Source organism: Aulonocara sp. 'chitande type north' Nkhata Bay, linkage group LG7 (assembly GCF_057382095.1).
Source record: "Aulonocara sp. 'chitande type north' Nkhata Bay isolate Kocher_YH1m ecotype deep benthic linkage group LG7, A_spYH_male_GT1.1, whole genome shotgun sequence".
NCBI lineage: Eukaryota > Metazoa > Chordata > Actinopteri > Cichliformes > Cichlidae > Aulonocara > Aulonocara sp. 'chitande type north' Nkhata Bay.
The window spans coordinates 43,854,588-43,874,005 of NC_141350.1; the positions used below are offsets into that span (position 1 = coordinate 43,854,588).

The 19,418-nt window shown below is 40.7% G+C and overlaps 2 protein-coding genes across 5 annotated transcripts in view; one reads left to right on the plus strand and one right to left on the minus strand.

The window, feature by feature from the left end:
• Positions 1-4,559, plus strand: part of sppl3 (signal peptide peptidase 3) — a 40,438-nt gene extending 35,879 nt beyond the window's left edge. For both annotated transcript variants that reach the window (XM_086300578.1, XM_086300577.1), the window contains one exon: positions 1,432-4,559. In XM_086300578.1, the coding sequence (XP_086156704.1) occupies positions 1,432-1,503 (72 nt within the window). In that variant the 3' untranslated portion in view covers positions 1,504-4,559. The remainder of the gene's footprint in view (positions 1-1,431) is intronic.
• The window catches only part of nt5c2l1 (5'-nucleotidase, cytosolic II, like 1), a 42,187-nt gene that overhangs the window by 10,057 nt on the left and 12,712 nt on the right, over positions 1-19,418 (minus strand). The window contains exon 19 of one of the 3 annotated variants that reach the window (XM_086300574.1): positions 17,111-18,487. The exons of 1 other annotated variant lie outside the window; for it this stretch is intronic. The gene's annotated coding sequence lies outside the window, so the exon portion shown is untranslated. Of the gene's footprint in view, positions 1-17,110; positions 18,488-19,418 lie in introns of those variants that run through there. One more of the 3 variants, XM_086300575.1, reaches the window with a different exon arrangement.

The following is a 19,418-nucleotide window of genomic DNA, read 5'->3' on the forward strand; positions in this document are numbered from 1 at the left end:
ATCAGAAAATGGAAGACATACAAGACCACTGATAATCTCCCTCGATCTGGGGCTCCACGCAAGATCTCATCCCGTGGGGTCAAAATGATCATGAGAACGGTGAGCAAAGATCCCAGAACCACACGGGGGGACCTGGTGAATGACCTGCAGAGAGCTGGGACCAAAGTAACAAAGGTCACCATCAGTAACACACTACAACGGCAGGGAATCAAATCCCGCAGTGCCAGACGTGTTCCGCTGCTGAAGCCAGTGCATGTCCAGGCCCGTCTGAAGTTTGCCAGAGAGCACATGGATGATACAGCAGAGGATTGGGAGAATGTCATGTGGTCAGATGAAACCAAAGTAGAACTTTTTGGTATAAACTCAACTCGTCGTGTTTGGAGGAAGAAGAATACTGAGTTGCATCCCAAGAACACCATACCTACTGTGAAGCATGGGGGTGGAAACATCATGCTATGGGGCTGTTTTTCTGCCAAGGGGACAGGACGACTGATCCGTGTTAAGGACAGAATGAATGGGGCCATGTATCGTGAGATTTTGAGCCAAAACCTCCTTCCATCAGTGAGAACTTTGAAGATGAAACGAGGCTGGGTCTTCCAACATGACAATGATCCAAAACACACCGCCCGGGCAACAAAGGAGTGGCTCCGTAAGAAGCATTTGAAAGTCCTGGAGTGGCCTAGCCAGTCTCCAGACCTCAACCCCATAGAAAAGCTGTGGCGGGAGTTGAAAGTCCGTGTTGCTCGGCGACAGCCCCAAAACATCACTGCTCTCGAGAAGATCTGCATGGAGGAATGGGCCAAAATACCAGCGACTGTGTGTGCAAACCTGGTAAAGACCTATAGTAAACGTTTGACCTCTGTTATTGCCAACAAAGGTTATGTTACAAAGTATTGAGTTGTATTTTTGTTATTGACCAAATACTTATTTTCCACCCTGATTTACGAATAAATTCTTTACAAATCCTACCATGTGGATTCATGGATTTTTTTTCACATTCTGTCTCTCACAGTTGAAGTGTACCTCTGGTGCAAATTACTGACCTCTGTCATCATTTTAGGTGGGGGAACTTGCACAATCGGTGGCTGACTAAATACTTTTTTGCCCCACTGTAACTCACCTCAGTATCACTTTCATGAGACAGAAGTGAGCTTCACTGAGTCGTTGCCTCGTATCAGACTACTTTCACAAAGTTTTACAGCCTCCTCCTACATAGAGGTGGACACCTGGCATATTGACACCTGAGGTAAACAGAGGGATGAACAGCAGCGAGAGTTGTTTGTCCTACAGGGGCCACCGTAGCTTACGCAGTTGAATTGGGAGGGGTAAGAAAACAGAATTCGGTTGACTGCTGTCTGCAATCTACTGACATTTGAGTGATTCGCTTAAAGACTCGTAACTTGTGTTTGTCTTGGTGTTTGTGGCCCACAGGGGGATTTGCGGCGCATGTGGTCTGAGCCTTTCCACACTAAGTCTAGCAGCTCTCGCTTCCTAGAGGTATGATACAACTTGGGACAAGCGACCAGCACGGAGAAGTTCTTTTTTTTTTTTTTTTTTTTTTTTTTTTTTTTGTTGTTGTTGGGTTTTTTTTTTCTCCCTTAATTTTAGGGAGAAGGAGAGAGGGCACACTCACAGTGAGGCCATGTTGTCATCACTCGTTCATGCTTTCCACCAATCTTCTGAGAAAACCCTCCGAAGGGACACCAGTGTGTGGATCACAACGCCCCGACACAACTCATCTTTGGTCCCTATATCCTCCCTGTTTCATCTCTGCTTCCTCTCTGCTGTTTATTTCCTCTTCACTACAGCACATCCTGCCCATGCTGTTTTTGTTCTGCCCCCCCCCCCCCCCCCCCCCCCCCCTCCTTTTTCACACGTGTATAGTTGGTCTCATTTGCCACTTCCCTCACATGGCCTCGTCTCATTCGTCAGGCCTCTTCTCTGTCTGCAGTTTCCTCCTTTTTCTACGTCTTTAATTTCCTCTGCATCTCTTTGTCTATGACTCAGATGAACTCGAGGGCAAGGCCTCCCCTCCCCCCTTTTTGTGGACTTGCAGTTGTGAGACATAGCAGGGGTTTATATATATTTTTTTAGCATTGTCGTGGTCATTATTATTAATATTGTTGTTATTATTATTATTATTATGGAACAACTGAAAAAAAATGGAGTTGAGGTGGAGTATTGCAGCGGCACAGGAGAATGCCCACGAGCAGCGACACCGTAAAGGAGAAGAGTCTTCCCCTTCCATCCGTCTGCCCTCGTTCACCTTAGCTTTCTCCCATCTGTTCCACCATCGCTCCATAATGGCTTCTCCTCGGCGCTCCTGCTCTCCTCTGACACTCCCCGCGAGCTCCTCCTCTCTGTTCATCTGCTGTCCTCATTCCCCACCCTCACAGATAACTATGTATTTTATTTAGAAAAGTTTTATTCTTGGCATATACAGAAATGATGCATTATAAATTGTTAAGCTGCCTCCTCCCCCCAGCATCGGCGGGTGGGGGGCGCTTCTATTTGTATATATGTGTACACATGTATTTGCAGTATCTTGAGTTTGTATTTGTGTTTGGGAGCATGTTGAACAGGGTGGGAAACTGACGCCAGCCAACAGCCAAATTTTTGGTGAATTTTGACTGCCAGCTGCGTCGACAAGCAAGCGTCCATCTATTGGAGACAGTTTTCTAAATGTTTGTCGACTTGTCCAATAGAATCAACAGATGGATTTTTGTGTGTGTGTGTGTGTGTGTGCGCGTGTGGTTTAAAAAACAAAACAAACAAAAAAACAATTTCCTTTGTTACTGATCAATTGCAAAGTTAGTTTCCTGTTCTAGTGTTAAAGTGTGTGTGTGTGTGTGTGTGTGTGTGTGTGAGACAGAGAGAGAGAGAGAGCAGAACAAATGAGTGAATGGTTGTTTTACATGGGTTTTAATTTGAAATCACGAACACTGAAGTTTAGAAACAGCGACAATAGTCAGGTTTGCATTGAGCTGGATGTTCAATCAAAACTTGCATGAACTTTTACACAGAACTCACCAGAGGTCATTTTTTCTTCGGACAGGTGGAAATGTAAAAAGTGTTGTTTTTTGTTTGTTTCAAATAAATGAATGTTGAAGTAACTTGAAGGTATGCTACGTTACTTTTATCCTGAAACTACATGTTTCAGTGATTTTGCACATCCCAAATTTGCACCTTTTATATATGACCTTGAAAATACACTTCTTTCCAGAATACACAAGTCTTTTTGTGTTTTGGCAAAAAAAAAAAAGGAGGAAAGGAAAAATCAACAACAAACCACAAAAAGAACAAATCAAACGAAACATCTGATCTGAACTCTGTAAATGTCAGTGTTTGACCTCAGTCGATGAAAACCTGACTATTGTGAGAGTTTGAAATCGAAGCCTGCTGCAGAGGAGGGTCATTGGATATGAAGGCTTACTGAGATTAAAGTAGCTACAGATTAAAGGTTTTGTGGATGGATGGTGAATGTGTATGCGTGTGTGTTTGGACCTGTTTGAATCCATTGAGCTGAGTCATGAATCAGTCACACCATTCAGAAATCAGTGAAATAATTGAGGTTGAAGCTAACCCACAGGATGTTTTTACTGTCACCATTAACTGATGTTTTTTTTGTTTTTTCTTTTTCTTTTGGTCTTTCCACTGTTTTGTGGTGCTTGTCAGTTAATATCTAATGTATACTGGAAAGTGTGTGATTGAAGATGTCTGGATGCATTTTGCTGGCTTTTTGGGTTTGGGGTGGTGTTTTGTTTTGTGTTTTCTTTTTATTCTTTTTTTTTTTTTTTTTTTTTTTTACTTTTTTATGCTACCTGGCCGTGCATGTTAAGTGTACAGTGTATCATTTCTCAGACTGCATTAAACAGGGCTACTGCAGTGCTGAGCTCTGCTGGCCAACACGGAGACATTGGACCTATGAACTCCTGTCAGTGGGTAGTACAAAGGCTGCAGGTCAGAAGGACTTTGATTGGTCAGCTCTGACTGAAAGTTTTGACCTGAGTACTGTCTGCTTCGGGATTTCTGGCAGTTTGCTCATTGCAGTCGTCATAACTGACATCATGGATCTACACCCCCCTTTTCACCTCTTCATGGACAAGGCAGAAAATATATAGATTTATATACACATATACATACCCGTGTGTGTGTATGTATATGTGAATATATGCATAACTAATGATCTTGGGGGGTTTTTTGTTTTGTTTTTTTTATTGAAATTTGTTTTCTTTTTAGCCCCTCTGTATTTTTAGTTTAGTGCTTTAGGTTTTTTCTTTTTCTTTGTTTTTTTTCTTTCCATCTCTCTTCCCCTCCAGCAGAGCACACGAGCTCTGTCGGTTGAGTTGATATTACGGCTGAATGGATTCTGTATAGAAAAATGGTGAATAAAATAAATTAAGAACTGTGTAGTGAAACATGAATCCTGAAGCGCTTGATCTAAAAACACTTTGTCTCCTTTTAACCCCTCTTCCCCGCCCCCTTTGCTCCTCTCCCCCCTCATTCAGGATTCTGCTGTAAATAAACATGACTCTAACTGTAACACGAGTGCATCTCTTTCTTTGGGTCCATCTCCTGTGTTGGTTTGTCATACATGATCGGTAGTGCCATTGAAGAAGGGGGGGAAAAAAAGGTTGTGCTTCGACTCAGGTAGCACTTGATTAGGCACACGTTAAATACAGGGTTGGTCCTTTTTGACATGAAAGCATTACACAGTTTTTGCACATCCATGAGGCAAATCTCATTTCATCCCAAATGTGCTTCATTGGAGGTCATTCAGTACAGTGAACTCATTGCCAAGTTATGAAACACTGAGGTGATCTGAACATTGTGAATGGGTGTGTTATCCTCCTGGAAGCAACCATCAGAAGATCAGTGCACTGATCCTAGTGGGATAAACACGGTCACCACCAATACCTCAGGTAAGCGGTGGTGGTTAAATGATGCTCGGCTGGTACTAAGGCGCTCAGAGGGTTGCAAGAAAATCTCCCACACTATTACACCACCACCAGTTTGAACTTTTGATGCAAGGCAGGATGTATTCATATCCCAAATTCTGATCCTACAGTCAGAAAGTTGCAGAAGAAATTGAGACTCATCAAACCAGGTGAAGGTTTTCCAATACTGTCCTGTTCTTCATGCGAGCCTTAATTGTAGCTTCGGTTTCCTGCTCTCAGCTAACTGGAGTGCTACCCAGCGTGGTCTTCTATGGCTGTAGTCCATCACCTTCAAGGTTCGACGTGTTGTCCATTCAGAGAGGCTCTTCTGCATACTTCAATTGTACTGAACAGTTATTTGAGTTGCTGTTTCCTTCCTATCAGCCTGAAGCAGTCTTGCTATTCTCCTCTGATAATAAAGCATTTTGTCTCAGAAAGCTGCAGCTCACTGGATATTTTCTCCTTTTCAGACCATTCTCTGTAAACTCCAGAGATGGTTGTGCGGGAAAACCTCAGTAGATCAACAGTTTTCTAAAATACTCACACTTGCCTCATAGAAAGTTCAAAAGTTACTTAAATCACCCTTCTTCTCCATTTCTGATGCGACAATTTGAACTCCAGCAAGTGATCTTGGCAATGAGTAAATCCACTGAATTGCTGCCATTTTATTAACTGATTGGGACAGTTATACAGGTGTGCCTAATAAAATAGCAGGTGAGCGTAATAAACGTTTTCCTATGCAACAATTTTACATGACATGCTAATATTGACTAAATAATGGGTGTCACACTTTTCATCAGCTCTGTGGTGTAAATCATCAACTCACACCAGAGATGGGTGATGAAGGCATCAGCAGTACAACCAAGTAAAGGTAACGTATATCACTGGTGTCAAGCCAGCCTCCAATTCGAGACTTGCAGTCAAGCCAGCCTCCAGTTTGTTTTACGTTCCCTGTGTATTCAAAGTATTACGGGAATGGATGTGGAAACCGGATTTCAAAATAAAAGCCAACTTCGAGTGAATTAACAGATATGTTAAGAACATAATAACATATAATTTAGAAGAAATTACAAACAGCTTGCAAACCAACCATGACATCTTTCCACAGACTTAAAATATAAACGTACTATCAATTACAACCTAGTGGCAATTTCAGCTTCCTTTTACATCATCTTTATGATTCAATTCTGTCATAATCAATTGAGTCTGATTTTGCTTTTCAATGAAAACCCAATATGTGTTGAAACAGCAATTTCCATTTTAGAGCATTTTGAAATCACTGAAAGTTAGGTCAATTGTGGACAATTTGAAAAGGCTTTTACTTTGGAAGGCAAAATCAGAATGACTTGACATTGATATGGTATCACTGTGGGGCTGTATACTGTTGATCTAAAGTGGAATTACCCTGTGGAAACAGGAAATTTCCATTTTAGAGCATTTTGAAATCACTGAAAGTTAGGTCAATTATGGACAATTTAAAAAGGCTTTTATTTTGGAAGGCATAATCAGAATGACTTGATATTGATATGGTATCACTGTGGGGCTGTATACTGTTGATCTAAAGTGGAATTACCCTGTGGAAACAGGAATGTGCCATTTTAGAGCATTTTGAAATTGTTCCAGGAGCAACTCAGATATGGGCAGTTTGAAAATGCTTTTATTTTTTAAAGCAATATCAGAATGTCTTGATATTGATATGGTAACATCGTGAGGTTGTATACTGTTGATCTGGAGTGGAATTACCCTGTGGAAACAGGAAATTTCCATTTTAAAACATTTTGAAATCACTGAAAGTTAGGTCAATTATGGACAATTTAAAAAGGCTTTTATTTTGGAAGGCATAATCAGAATGACTTGATATTGATATGGTATCACTGTGGGGCTGTATACTGTTGATCTAAGGTGGAATTACCCTGTGGAAACAAGAATTTTTCATTTTAGAGCATTTTGAATCGTTAGAAGATTAGGTCAATTATGGACAATTTCAAAGGGCCATTACTATGAAAGGCAAAATCAGACTGACTTGATATTGATATGGTATCACTGTAAAAAGACTGTGGTTGGAAAGTGTTGATATAAAGTTCAAATAGTATTTGGAAATACGACTTTTGCTTTTAAGAGCATTATTAAGTCATTGAAAGAGTAGTTCAAAAATGAAGATTCACAGGGCTTTTACTTTGAAATCCAAAATAAGATGGCCTTGATAGTGACAGGGCACAATTAGGGTACAAGGCTGTGTCATATAGATCTAACATTAGAGTTTGTAAAAAAAAAAGAAGCCTAAATTATATGTTATTATGTTCTTAACATATCTGTTAATTCACTCGAAGTTGGCTTTTATTTTGAAATCCGGTTTCCACATCCATTCCCGTAATACTTTGAATACACAGGGAACGTAAAATCAACTGGAGGCTGGCTTGACTGCAAGTCTCGAATTGGAGGCTGGCTTGACACCAGTCAGATACCGAGCAAAGAAAAGACTGTTTTTGAAGTCACCCCCCGCTGAATTCCAATATACGGCGTTTAAAAGAAACCACTGGAGGAAACGTCTGTGTCAGCATCCTGTAATATCCACAAGGTCCACTGGCAGAACAGAAGCCAGCTAGAGTTTTGGTCAAAGTAATATACCACATATAATGTGTGCCGGAGTCTTCACCCAAGCCTCTGCTCGCGTTTATGCGCACCCTATGGGCGCAGTGATGTGGTTTGCAGGTGTAAATTGGTAGAAAGAAAATAGTTCCCGTGTGAAACTGCTCACAGTAAGAATAGTGGATTATGATTTCTATTTTATGATGTACACTTTGGAGAAATACTTTAGCTAACAAACCTAAAAAAAAAACAAAAAAACTTACAGGTTTTCCCATTTACGTTAGATAAAAATAAAGAAAAATATATTGTCAGCCTAGAAACAGAAATTTCAAGCCATTTTTAAGGCAGAATGCATGCACTGGTGATAGATTCTGGCGGTTTTCATATGCAGCTACAGAATCGACCCCATATCTTCCTATCGAAAATGAAATTTTCCATTAACTATCAGTCGCATAATTCTCTGCAACATGAACATCGCCCAGCAGATGGCAGCAGAGCACAAATATCTGAAAACCCTATGACACCAGTCAGTTATGAAAGGTTTTTACTCCTAAACTCAGCGTGTGTATTTTCACTTATTGGCCGATGTTATAAGCTTGTTTTCCATTGTATATGAGCAGCTTTCACCCAATGTATCAACACGCAGATGAGCCGCAGCGTTTACAGTTCACATTTTCACAGCCAGGCTACATTGGGAGAAGCAGAAAGCTGCAGAATCAAACAATCAAAGAGAGAAATCATCCCTTGATTAAGCAGTTAACAGAAATGAAAGGTGTGCTCTCATCAAAGTACAGTAATTGGTTCCTGCAGGGCTCTGTAGGGAGATCTTAATGGGGGGAAATGGCTGCCTCAATGACAGACCAAAGACGCTGAGTCAAGAGTTTACAATAATGTTGAGATCTTCACTCCGTGCTTGTGTCTGTAGTGGATGTGAGGCATTTTGTCTGATCTGCTGTGGCAGATCAGCGCTAAAATATTTGAGTACGAGCAGGGTCAGGATTGAGCTCCAACGTTTATGGAGAGGAAGCCAATTTACTCTAGCAGGGACCAGTTTAATGAAAAGATGCTGGTGTAACATTTGGCTGAGGTTTCGTGCTAAAAGAAACGGCTCCATATTGAGTGCTCGTCATTGCTTAAAGACACCCAGAAGACCTTCAAACTGCCATACAGATGAACAGGCCGACCCACTGACTGACTGATTGACTGGCTCGGTGGATAGGTGGATGGTGTGGATGGTGAGGGGGTGGATGAAGGCCAGGACACTGAATGCGTGGCTGGGGGAGGTTTTTTGGGGGGGGAAGGTCTCTGAGGTCAAAGCAGGCAGGGTCCATCCCCCTCCACCTATTGGCCAGAGCAATCCACGATTCCTGCACAGCTTTGAAGCCCTGAAGTGGACAGAATTCCACCACAGTCATGGGGATTGTAGCATGTCATTTGTAAGATATTTTGGCGAGATGGTCCTAAAACTCAGGAAGCTGGCCCTTGCCTGGAATGCAGGGTTTTGTATTTAGAGGCGCTCGTACCACTCTCTCCTTTTGATCCTAAAATTAGAGACATGCAGATCAAGACACAGTCCCAATTAGCCAGCAACTGCTGTAGGAATCAATCCTTTGTTTTAATTTATGGGGACAGAAGATCAATAAAATCCAATGAACTTTCAGGATATTTGTCTAGTACTAAGTGTGAAAGCTGCACATGAAATAGAGACAAATGTGGATATAAGCCTCGCTGGTGTGTCTTAAGGAGTGCCAAACACAATTCATATGAAAGGTTTTCCAATAATATCAAAAATATTTGGATGAATTCTGCACAAGAGTTTTAAAAAACAATGCAAAAGTCACGAAAAACAGATTTGATTGGGCTTAACTAATAAAAAACAACAACAAGCCTATATTAATCTACGCAACACTGTCAGTATGTATATTAAACTGAGTATAAAGTCTATATGTATTCATTGTCCATCTTCAGAGCTTCTCTGTTTCAGAGGTTGATTGCACTTCCTCAGTCTGCACGGCACATCTGAGCACACATAGTAATTTCACCTATCATTACAGGAAGACTCATCTAAGCAGTAAACATCTAATGAGGGAAAGCTCATAATAAATTTCAGAGTCAGTAGCAGATGAACTCATCCAGTGCGGGTAATTTAAAAAGTGCTGGTATTCATTGGCAGTGGCCCCTTAACTCATTTTAATGGCATAGAGGTTCCTTCCCCTTCTTCTTCTCCTTCTTCTCCTCTCCTCAAACCAGGCATTCCTGGCTTGTTTAAATAAGGCCTGCCTGCCTGCCTGGGCGGGGGTGGATTCCCCTCTGGCCCTTTGCCCTTTGACCTAATGTGCATTCCGTATGTAAAGTGAGGAATTCCTCTGAAGTTCAGCTAATGGGGTTGAGTTTTTTCATCCTTTGGACTCTGCTCCTGCACTCGCCCGGTGGAAGTGAGGGGGGGGGGGGAACAAGCCTGACGTAGCCTTCGCTGTGAGTTATGGACGAGGTTTGTTGTTTGTTGGTGGTAGGAGAGGAATCGATGTCTCCCACCCGCAGGTTTTGAGCTTCAGTAAGTTTCTGCAGTGATCCTCATGACTAATTGATTTAATGGAGGGTGCTGTTGAATGGAGGCATGAAGGTCTGTGGAAGCTGAAGGCTGTTTGGTGCTTCCACTCCCTGCTACCACTACAGCTCAGCTGTTGGGTTAATATGATGACAATAAAATTATTACTGATGCTTTTGAGTTTTTTCCCCGTTATTTATTCCAAGGGGGGCTGGGAGTCTCTGGGTAGAGGGGACAGATTGAGCCCCTTGTGGCAAATTTGTGACACTGAGCTGTATAAATACAAACAGAACATGTGTCAACAAGCAAAATCACAAATTATTAACCTGCGCTGACATGATTCATAGTAGACTGGTGAACAGTTTCTATAATTTTTAGTCGAGCACTGAAAGGCATTTTGTTTATTTTTGATATCCTCTTTACTTCTTCATAAACTCCACTCGTCTTTTTTAAAAACTACCAACTTTACTAACTTTAATAACCCTCACCCTAACTTTTAGAAGACCGCCATAAACCTTTGATCACTGGTTTGTGGTGCATGATAATGTAGTTGTGACCAGCTATAAGAACATTTTTTGTAAGGTTTGTAGGTCTCAGTATCCAATTTTGTCTTTTTGATTCCTGAAGCTGAGTCGTTAATGTAAATTATTACATTAACGACGTTATCATGATCTCTATCAGAGAAAAAAATGATGGTTCTGCCTTCAGTCAAATTTCTATTCACCAACTTTATTTATTGTGTGCTTTGTCTATTTTTTAACAAACGAATTACACGTAAAACAAAAGTATAGTGAAGGCGAGGGAGTCTCTGACCGTAAGAGTACGAAAGGTGCAATTAAACCTTTGAGCGACTTAATACATGTGCATGCGCAATGTTTATTCACTATTTCCTTCCACTAAATATCAAAGTTATTGCCATTACATGGATATATGGAGAACATTTTTGAGGTGAACTGAAGAGCAAAACGAAAAGTATTGTGATTACACTTACTAAAGATATAGTTCAAATGTTATATATGATATGGAAATGTATTAAAAATGTGAGCTTTCTTTAAACACAAAGGTAGGTTCCAGACAAATGTACACACTGCTGTAGATTCTGACTTTACTTATGAGACATATAACTGGCTATTAAAGGCTTTTAAAACTCCAGTAATGGAAAAGCTACATATTTATCACAGATACAGGGCACATGAAAATCTTTCATATTAAATTGTGTATTAAAGCTGCTGCCTACAGCTATTTCCCAAAACATATAACTAATTAGAAAAATCATGTTTAGAACAAAAACATATTTTTGAACAGCCATGAGGTGTCAAGGTGGTAAAACAAAATTCCAGGAATGCTTCTGAGCTCCTTAAAGCTCTTAAAACACAAAATCAGGGTTAAAGATAAAGAAGAGGGGAAAATGTGCCGCCTTGTGACTTATTCTTTCACGTGTCCTGCCCTGTGAACTTTTGGGTCATCAGATAACGAGCCATCAACATTTGTGATTACATTTCTCAGGTAAAACCGCGGCACAGAGCTGAAGTGATGAAGTGTAAGTGAAGATGGATCGTGGGCTCCTTTGCTGTTGTGCTTTAGGAGCCATGTGTACTGTTGGAGAAGCTGTAAAGGCTGTGCCACCCACACAGCTGGAATGTCATGTATGCAGTCCATAGAGTCTGTTTCAAGAAAGAGGAGAGAGGGGGGAGGTGAGGTGGGGAAACCTCTTTTAGGAAGGGAGCCGGTGCTCGAGGTGGGGTCTTCTACTACTACGTTTTCCACTACTAGCACTAATACTACTGCTGCTACTTCATAAAAAAAGATGAAGCAGAAAACACCTCTCTCCACTGACCAAAACCTTCTCCATTAACCTTTTTCTGTGTGTGGGAAATTATCAATGACGATCCATCACAGTTGTTTGGTCTTCAGCCGACGAGAGGCGAGAGGAAATGTTGAGGGGGAGAGACACGTAAGATGGAGGGATAGGGGGTTGGTAGAGGTTAAAGGGCAGAGGAAGAAAGGAGGTACATTTTCGGAGGATGGGAGGTTGGGAAAAAGAGAGGGAACAATAACTCCCATGTTTAAAAGGCTTTTCTCAACCCCCATGACACCTCACACAGGCAGCAGTTTAAAGTCAGGCCTTTTTTTTTAGCTTTTAGCTGGTAATTTTCTCCCAAGCTCGAGCTCAGAAGAAACATTTTGTGAAAAATGAAACATTTTTTTTATGTTTAAAAATATGTTTTTTGCTTCTGTTATTTGCTTAATGAAAGGAGGATTTGAGTGCACCACATCCTGTGTTTCTATAGGTGTATTCCTTCTTTAATGTCCTCTAGATTAACCAGTTTAATTAAGGTGTAGCTATCTCTGTTTTGGGAAATACTGATCTTCTAAATGTTTTTTAAAGTTAAACCAAAAAAAGAAAAATAATTGAAAAAATCTGATAAAACTGAATTGTTTGATCCTTTTAACTCGTGGTTTATTTATTAAATTATATCAGACGTAATTAGCTCAGAAAACATCAGCCCTAAATGTCAGAAATGTAGATAAAATGTCCTAAAAGGTGTAAAATTAACTTATAGATGTGTCAGGAACTGCAGTATATATGTGCATAAATGAACGGTGACATTATTGGTGTGTTTTCAGTGATAGCTGCTTTATCAGAAACTGTAAACAAATTTGCTTTATTAACAGTTTATAGTTTAAACCTAAAATGTAAAGGTTGAATTGTGGGATCCTCGTAAATGTGAGTCAAACACTGTATTTAAATCAGGAAACACATGTTTGAAATAATCATAAAACATATGTTGTTTTAGTCTTTGTTATTTACAGAATAAATTATTCAGTTCTGTAAATCTCTTAAATTACAGTTATTAAAAAATCCAACTGGATTTCCCTGAACTGAAGAATGCAAATCGTCATATCTGAATTAAACACAGCTGAAAATCAGCCTTTGGTGACCACAAACCTGATTTGAGTTTAGCTGTAAAATGGTTTAAATTGTCCAATCAATAAATGTATTTTATCTCCTTTTGTTTGATGTTATTTTATTTCAAAATATAAATATGTAATTGTGTCACATTTTAAATGAACAAATCTGAAAAGAAAGTATCTCTTTGTACTTTCTAAATTTGATTCCTTTTATTTTACCAAAGGTAAACCAAGTGTGAACAGAGTCTAATGAAGTGTATTCAGTTTTATAATCTTACAAAATATATACATATAAATTCATTTTAACAAATAATCAAGTCGTATCATAGATTAGTCGTTGCTGTGTCTTTGAAACAGTAAAATGTTTTTTTTGTAAAAGTAATTATGTCAATCCTGTTAAATACTCATTAATCTTTCCTCAAACATTTTTGAAAATATGCTTATTAATAATAGCAATAATAATAATTCATTTTCACTCCTTGTGAAACCAGATTTTTATTTTAAATCCAGCCTGAAGCAGCAGTGAATCAGCTCATTTCTCCAAATTGTTTTTGAAACTGTCTATTTCCTTTTAATAAATTAATTTCTTTAATGTGAAAAACAGGTCTATTTCATACATATGGATCCTAATATTCTAATATGGATCCACTCATTTTCATATATTGCATGTCAGTGTTTTTTAAACAGATTTCCAGTGTTCCTGGTGTATTTATCAGATTCATTAAAACGTCTGTCTGTCTGTTTCTATTTGGTTATGAATGAGGACAGAAACAATGTGTGAAAATGGGCTTCAGCAGCAGTGATAAAATCAGAATATATATACCATAATTGGTCTTTATGATCAGTTTCAGAGGTAGTAATAAACGTTGACAGGACTCGGTCCAGCATGCGAACAGTCACAGGAGGGGAAAAAAGCCTCTCTGTGGATTCAGATGGGACATCACTGGCCCAAACCTTCACCGGATCCATCATGCCTCGCCTTACATCAAACATATTTTGCCGACTGGCTGCACAATCAGATCCCTTCTGAGTGGGCTAGAGTCGGGTGGGTGTGTGGGGAGTAAAAAGTGGGCCCTCTCCCACTGGATAATGCCATTATTTCAGCTCCTCTGGCCAGGAATGCCAAATTTCACAGCCCGCTACTCCTCTCTGTGCGTCAATCAAAGCTCTGCGAGGGGCCGAGGCGCCCAGTAGGTCCGCCTCCAGCACCGTGTGATCCGATCCAAGCATTGACCCCTCACAAGCTGATCCATACAGGCTAATTATGGATATTCTTTAAAAGAAAAACTTGGACAGGCTTTAAACTAGTGGTTTAAAGCCTGTCCAAGTTGAATTTATTATTCTAATTTCTTTTAATAAAGGTTGCATATCGGCGCCCACTATGGACTACATACTACTTCCGCCTTCCTGTCATAATTATATTAAATCGATTATTTTAAATTTTGGGTCACTCCTGATGGTCTGATCCGAGCTATCCAAGCCGTGAGAATAAGCTGGACTTAGTCCACATTTTAACTAATGAGAAGCTTACTGTCCCCTCAGAGACCAATTACACACCAACCATAATCTCCTTTATAAGCGCACAAAAGGTTTGTGCGCCACGCAGTAAACGCAATAATTAGTGATTAAGTATCCAGATAATGTGCGGGGCAGATGATGAGAAATTTGTGAATGGGAAACATTTAATCAGGTATTCGTTGTACGCTGTGACGCTTCCACGCCCGCAGCCAATCCCGTGCGCGCTGAAAATGTCGAACACGCCGAAACCAAACCAATGGCGCATCATATAGCAAAGACTAGCGCAAGAAGAGGCCAATCAGCGGGAGGCATGCAAACGAGGAATTTGCTCCGGCAGGCTCTGAATGTCAAGTAGTCAAAGATGGAGTCCGGGTCTGCGAGGCCGTGTGCTTGTGCATGGAAGACTTGCGATTTTTTCTGACTCTCCGAGCTCCGCAGATTTGATCCGTATCCACCCGCAGCCTCGCAGGATGACGGCTCGAATCCTCAAACTAGCGGAACGCGAAGTGTGGTTTGTGGAGAGGGCTGCTTTTCTTTGTTTTATGGACAACTTTTTCCCTTTTCTCCCCCCCCCCCCCCCCTTTCTCTCTCTTTTTTTTTTTTTTTTTTTGCCCATAACGGATTGTCCCTCCCTGGCTTGATACTATTCATGATTTTGGAGGAGGAGGTTATGGAGGTGGAGAAGGTGGAGGAGGGGGAGGTTGGCCACGATGAGTTGTAGCTGATTTTTATTTATTTATTTTTAAAATCTTTTCTTTTTTGTGTGCGTAAATTGTCAGGAGCTCAGTGCAAACTTGGAAGTTGCAAAGGTCGAGATACGAAGATTTTCCTGTTTCTGTGACCTAAAGGAGCAAAACGGCGATAAGAGTTGAGTGAATCCCGCGCGCTGCGCATCTGGAAGCTCGTTTCAAAACTTGATCAGGACACGATTTAACGCCTTGTGGACAGACACCCCGCGTCCTCCACCTTATCGCGCCGTTATCTTAGTGCGGTGGGTCTCTCCGAGGGGGGTTCGGTGGGTGGGGGGGGGGACATTTTCACGGTGCTAGCGTGTGCGTACGTTTAGTGCAGCCTATATGCTGTTGTGCAATCTAACAAGTCGTCAGTATGGTTCTGTGGGTTTGTGAGAGCTGGCCGGAGTGGCTCGCACAGCAAAGCCAGCGCTTCTAGATGGCGTATAGGCCGCTCACAGAGATGTATGGCGGATAAAGCTCCCAAGAACAGGTAAAAAAAGGGGGGAAGAAAAAAGGGGTGGGTGGGGGGGAGAGGAACACCTTGAGGTGTATTTATAGGAATCGTCAGATGTCTGAGGAATGAGGAAGCTACGCTGTGTTCTGGACGCTTGCAACGCCTCTTTCCTGTCATGCTATAGATTCTGTACGTTGTGTAACTGCGCACCCATTGTGTAAACTTGCAGGATTTGCTTCACTTTTATTTCCAGGGAGTGCTACAGTTTACTAATTTTTTCCTGTATTGATGCAAACTTTTTTTCAGTTTGAATATGTTAAATAATTTAGCTCAATTTTTCCCCCACCATGTGTTCGTTTTGCACAAAACTAATATTTATTTATTTTTAAAATGTGTTTTTATAGTTTGGCATTATCAGCCCTGGCTCTTTGAATCCTTTGAGAGAGAGAGAGAGAGAGAGTGTGTGTGTGTGTGTGTGTGTGTGTGTGTGTGTGTGTGTGTGTCCCCTCCCCTGTTTCCAACCTCCCATTTCTCCACCAAAATTAGAATGCATGTCATTCACTGGAGAGAATAGTATGGGCCCACATGCTGGGAAATTCCCATTCTCCCAGGGTGAGAGTAACCAATGCTGTTTAATTTGGGAAGTTCATTTAACTCCTCAGCTGAAAAGCTATACTGTTAATCTGTGACATCCTAACTTTTGTTTCCAGGACATGCACGCTTGCAGGGCTGAACTTTTTTTGAGCTAAACCCATGACTTTGTGCAGAAGTAACAATTTGTTTCCGGTTTAATTTAGTTAGTTTGCAAACTAACTTTACTTTTTTTTCCCTCTTTTTTTTTTTTTTTTTTCTGATCCAACTGTGTGTGTGTGTGTGTGTGTGTGTGTGTGTGTGTTTTAATTCATTTGTGTGATTTAAGCGACTGTTTGTTGCAGGGCTGAGAAAACAAGGTGGGTAGTTGAGTCAGTATGTGCAGTGGAGGCTGATTGTGTCCATGTTGTTGTCCACTGCCCTTTTTCTGTTGCACTACTGGACACTGAGATGAGCAGTGCAATATTAAAAGGGCATTGGCTGATGAAACAGACACTCAAACCTCCCTTTACTGCCTTAACTCTTAACCTGCGTGTGGAGAGATTTTTTTTTTTTTTTTTTTTTTCCCCCGGGTGTGCTTAAATGTGATGCAACTGTGTCTCCTGCTGCACGGAAACCTGTAGACTTAAGTCCACACTCGACAGACGTTATCAGCCACATGGAAGAAGACAGGTAAATTTGCATTTCAACACCCACCTTCTTGTTTTGTTATAAATAACACCTTTGCTTCTTATTTAAGCGTAATTGGAGTTTGGCTGTGAAGAATGGCTGTAACCCCCCCACCCCCCCCCCCCCCCCCCCCACCCCCACCCCATGTCCACGTGCTGACACATGCTGAGGTCAGCTGCTTTGACAATGTTGCACTACTGTACCATCCATTCTAGCAGTGCAATAGTATTGTCATAGCATTTGGCCTCAGTTCACACTAAAACCGGTGCTTAAAGGGCTCGCTTCAGACGAGCTTGTGTAGAAGTAAAGCCAGTGTCTGATGGCAGGTAGAGGCAGAAAGCCTCCTAAGCTGTTTACCTAGTACTGTATTTACAGAGCAGAGTTTACACACATTTTCTAGGCTGACATAAGTCCTTGTGACCAGAGTTTTGGGTAATGGTTCACAAATGAGGCACATGAAGTAAAGAAGACACATATGGTACAGTTGGGTTTTTCTTTTTTTAGGAGGGGTCAAGCTTGTGATGGAAATCATCACATATTTCCATCAGGCGCCAAACAAAGTGTGAATTTAACTTAAAAAAAAAACCACACACACAACTGTAGATGGATTTGAAGTAAAAGCGGACACTGCAGTTTATTTATGTTAAAATGATTAAACAATCAAGTTTTTCTCTTCTTATCAGACTTCTACCTTTTTTCTTCATGGTGTTCTGTTGTCAATGAGATGGTGAGCATGGATGTTGGGGTAAAATAAGCAGATGAAAAAGAAAAGGAGGAGGGGTGGGAGGTCAATGTATGTGGGGGGTTTCTTTCTTTCTGAGCATCCTCGGTGGTAGCAGGTCGATGGGGGGAGGGGACGTTTGTGAGGAATGTAGGGAGCAAGGCCCTCTCACCCTCTTGCCTTTTGCCTTCCCTTTATTTTCTTTCTTCCTTCTCTTTCCGTGTCGAGATTAGGTGTCACTGCTCCTGTGTGCGTGCGTGTGTGCCTCGTGTTTGAACCCTGAAGTAGGAGAGCAAAGACGTTTGTTTTGATGACTGTCAGCGGACCTTTCTGGGTGGAAATGTTTAACCACAGTCCAGTTGCTGTTACAAGCTGCTGGAGAAGGACTCAAGGTATTATTAAAAACAGACAGGAAGCATATTTTGGGGCACAGATTGCCCCGCTGCAGTAAAAGGTTTCAGGTGAAAAGAAGGTTTGCTGTGACTGTGTAGTAAAGCTGGTTTATAGAATCTCATTAGGTCTCTCCAGAAAGGAACAAGGAAAAAAAAAGACAAAAAAGAAAACGTATGATAGTAATAATACATTTTAAACGGTGACAGAGGTGTTTCAGATGTAAAGGTGGGTCTTTCTGATTGCTCACCAGAGGGAAAACAAAAGCAGGCTTCAGTCACTTGACTGTGTGAAATTCTTCCTGAGTAAAGAACGTGACTTGTTTAGGCTTGCTTGCAATGCTTGCTGGGAAATCCTGGAATGTGTGGAATGGGGGACGGTGGTGCTTCTGCAGCTATCTGACTGCATAGAGCAGCAAGTATCCTGCAGTGAAACCCAACATGTCAGCAGTGCTTTTTGAGCAGCTTAAAACCTCAATCAGAGAATGCACGGTTAAACTCCAGGCAAGAGAAGCTAATTAAATGATTACATGAACTCAATTACAGAGCAAACGCTGTGCTTGTTTTGTTTGTCATTTATTTTTGGAGCTACTGCTCACGAGTTAATGTGTTTGATTTAGTTTTTGGTAATGTACATTTTTGAAAAGGGGGGAAAAAAACAAGTTAAATTATGTGATGCATTTATATAATTGATCTTAAACCAAGTAAATGTGTATTTCTTTTAAATAATTTATTTAACAGGTTTGTGAAACCTTTCCCATTAATCTGCTGTCATGTTCTTCTGTCACCCTCTCTCTAAATAAAGTCAGTTAAATTTACATCTTTGTCAGTTTTTTATTTTTTTTGCAAAATGATGGGTTTAAATGAAACCACACGATTGCACAGCAGATGCAGCATTCTCATAAAAATATAAATTGCCCTTTATACTCCAGTGACAAAGTCTAGAAAGTAGAGGGTGGAAAAAAAACATGAAAATTGTCAGTTTTTGTACCTAAACTTTGAAATCCCTGCAGGCCTTAAACGGACGGTTTAGCAGGGTGCACTTACAGCTTCGACAGTTTTGATGCACAAACAGATTTTCGCTCTGGATCTTGTTGCAAAATTGTGTTGCATTTATTAAAAACATTTATTTATTTATTTATTTTGCAAAACTTACAGAACTCCATTTTTAATTTGAGAGGAAACTAGAAAGTTTAGAAAGATGGCAGAAATCCTGCCTTAAATAATCAACTATTGTGAGTACGTGTGAACCGTATCGGTGTTATTGTGTCGTGGAAAAAATAAAAGTATATATTTGGGTTTAAATTTCACTTGGTGTAGACTATCCAGTCAAGTGGAAGACGGGGAAAACACTC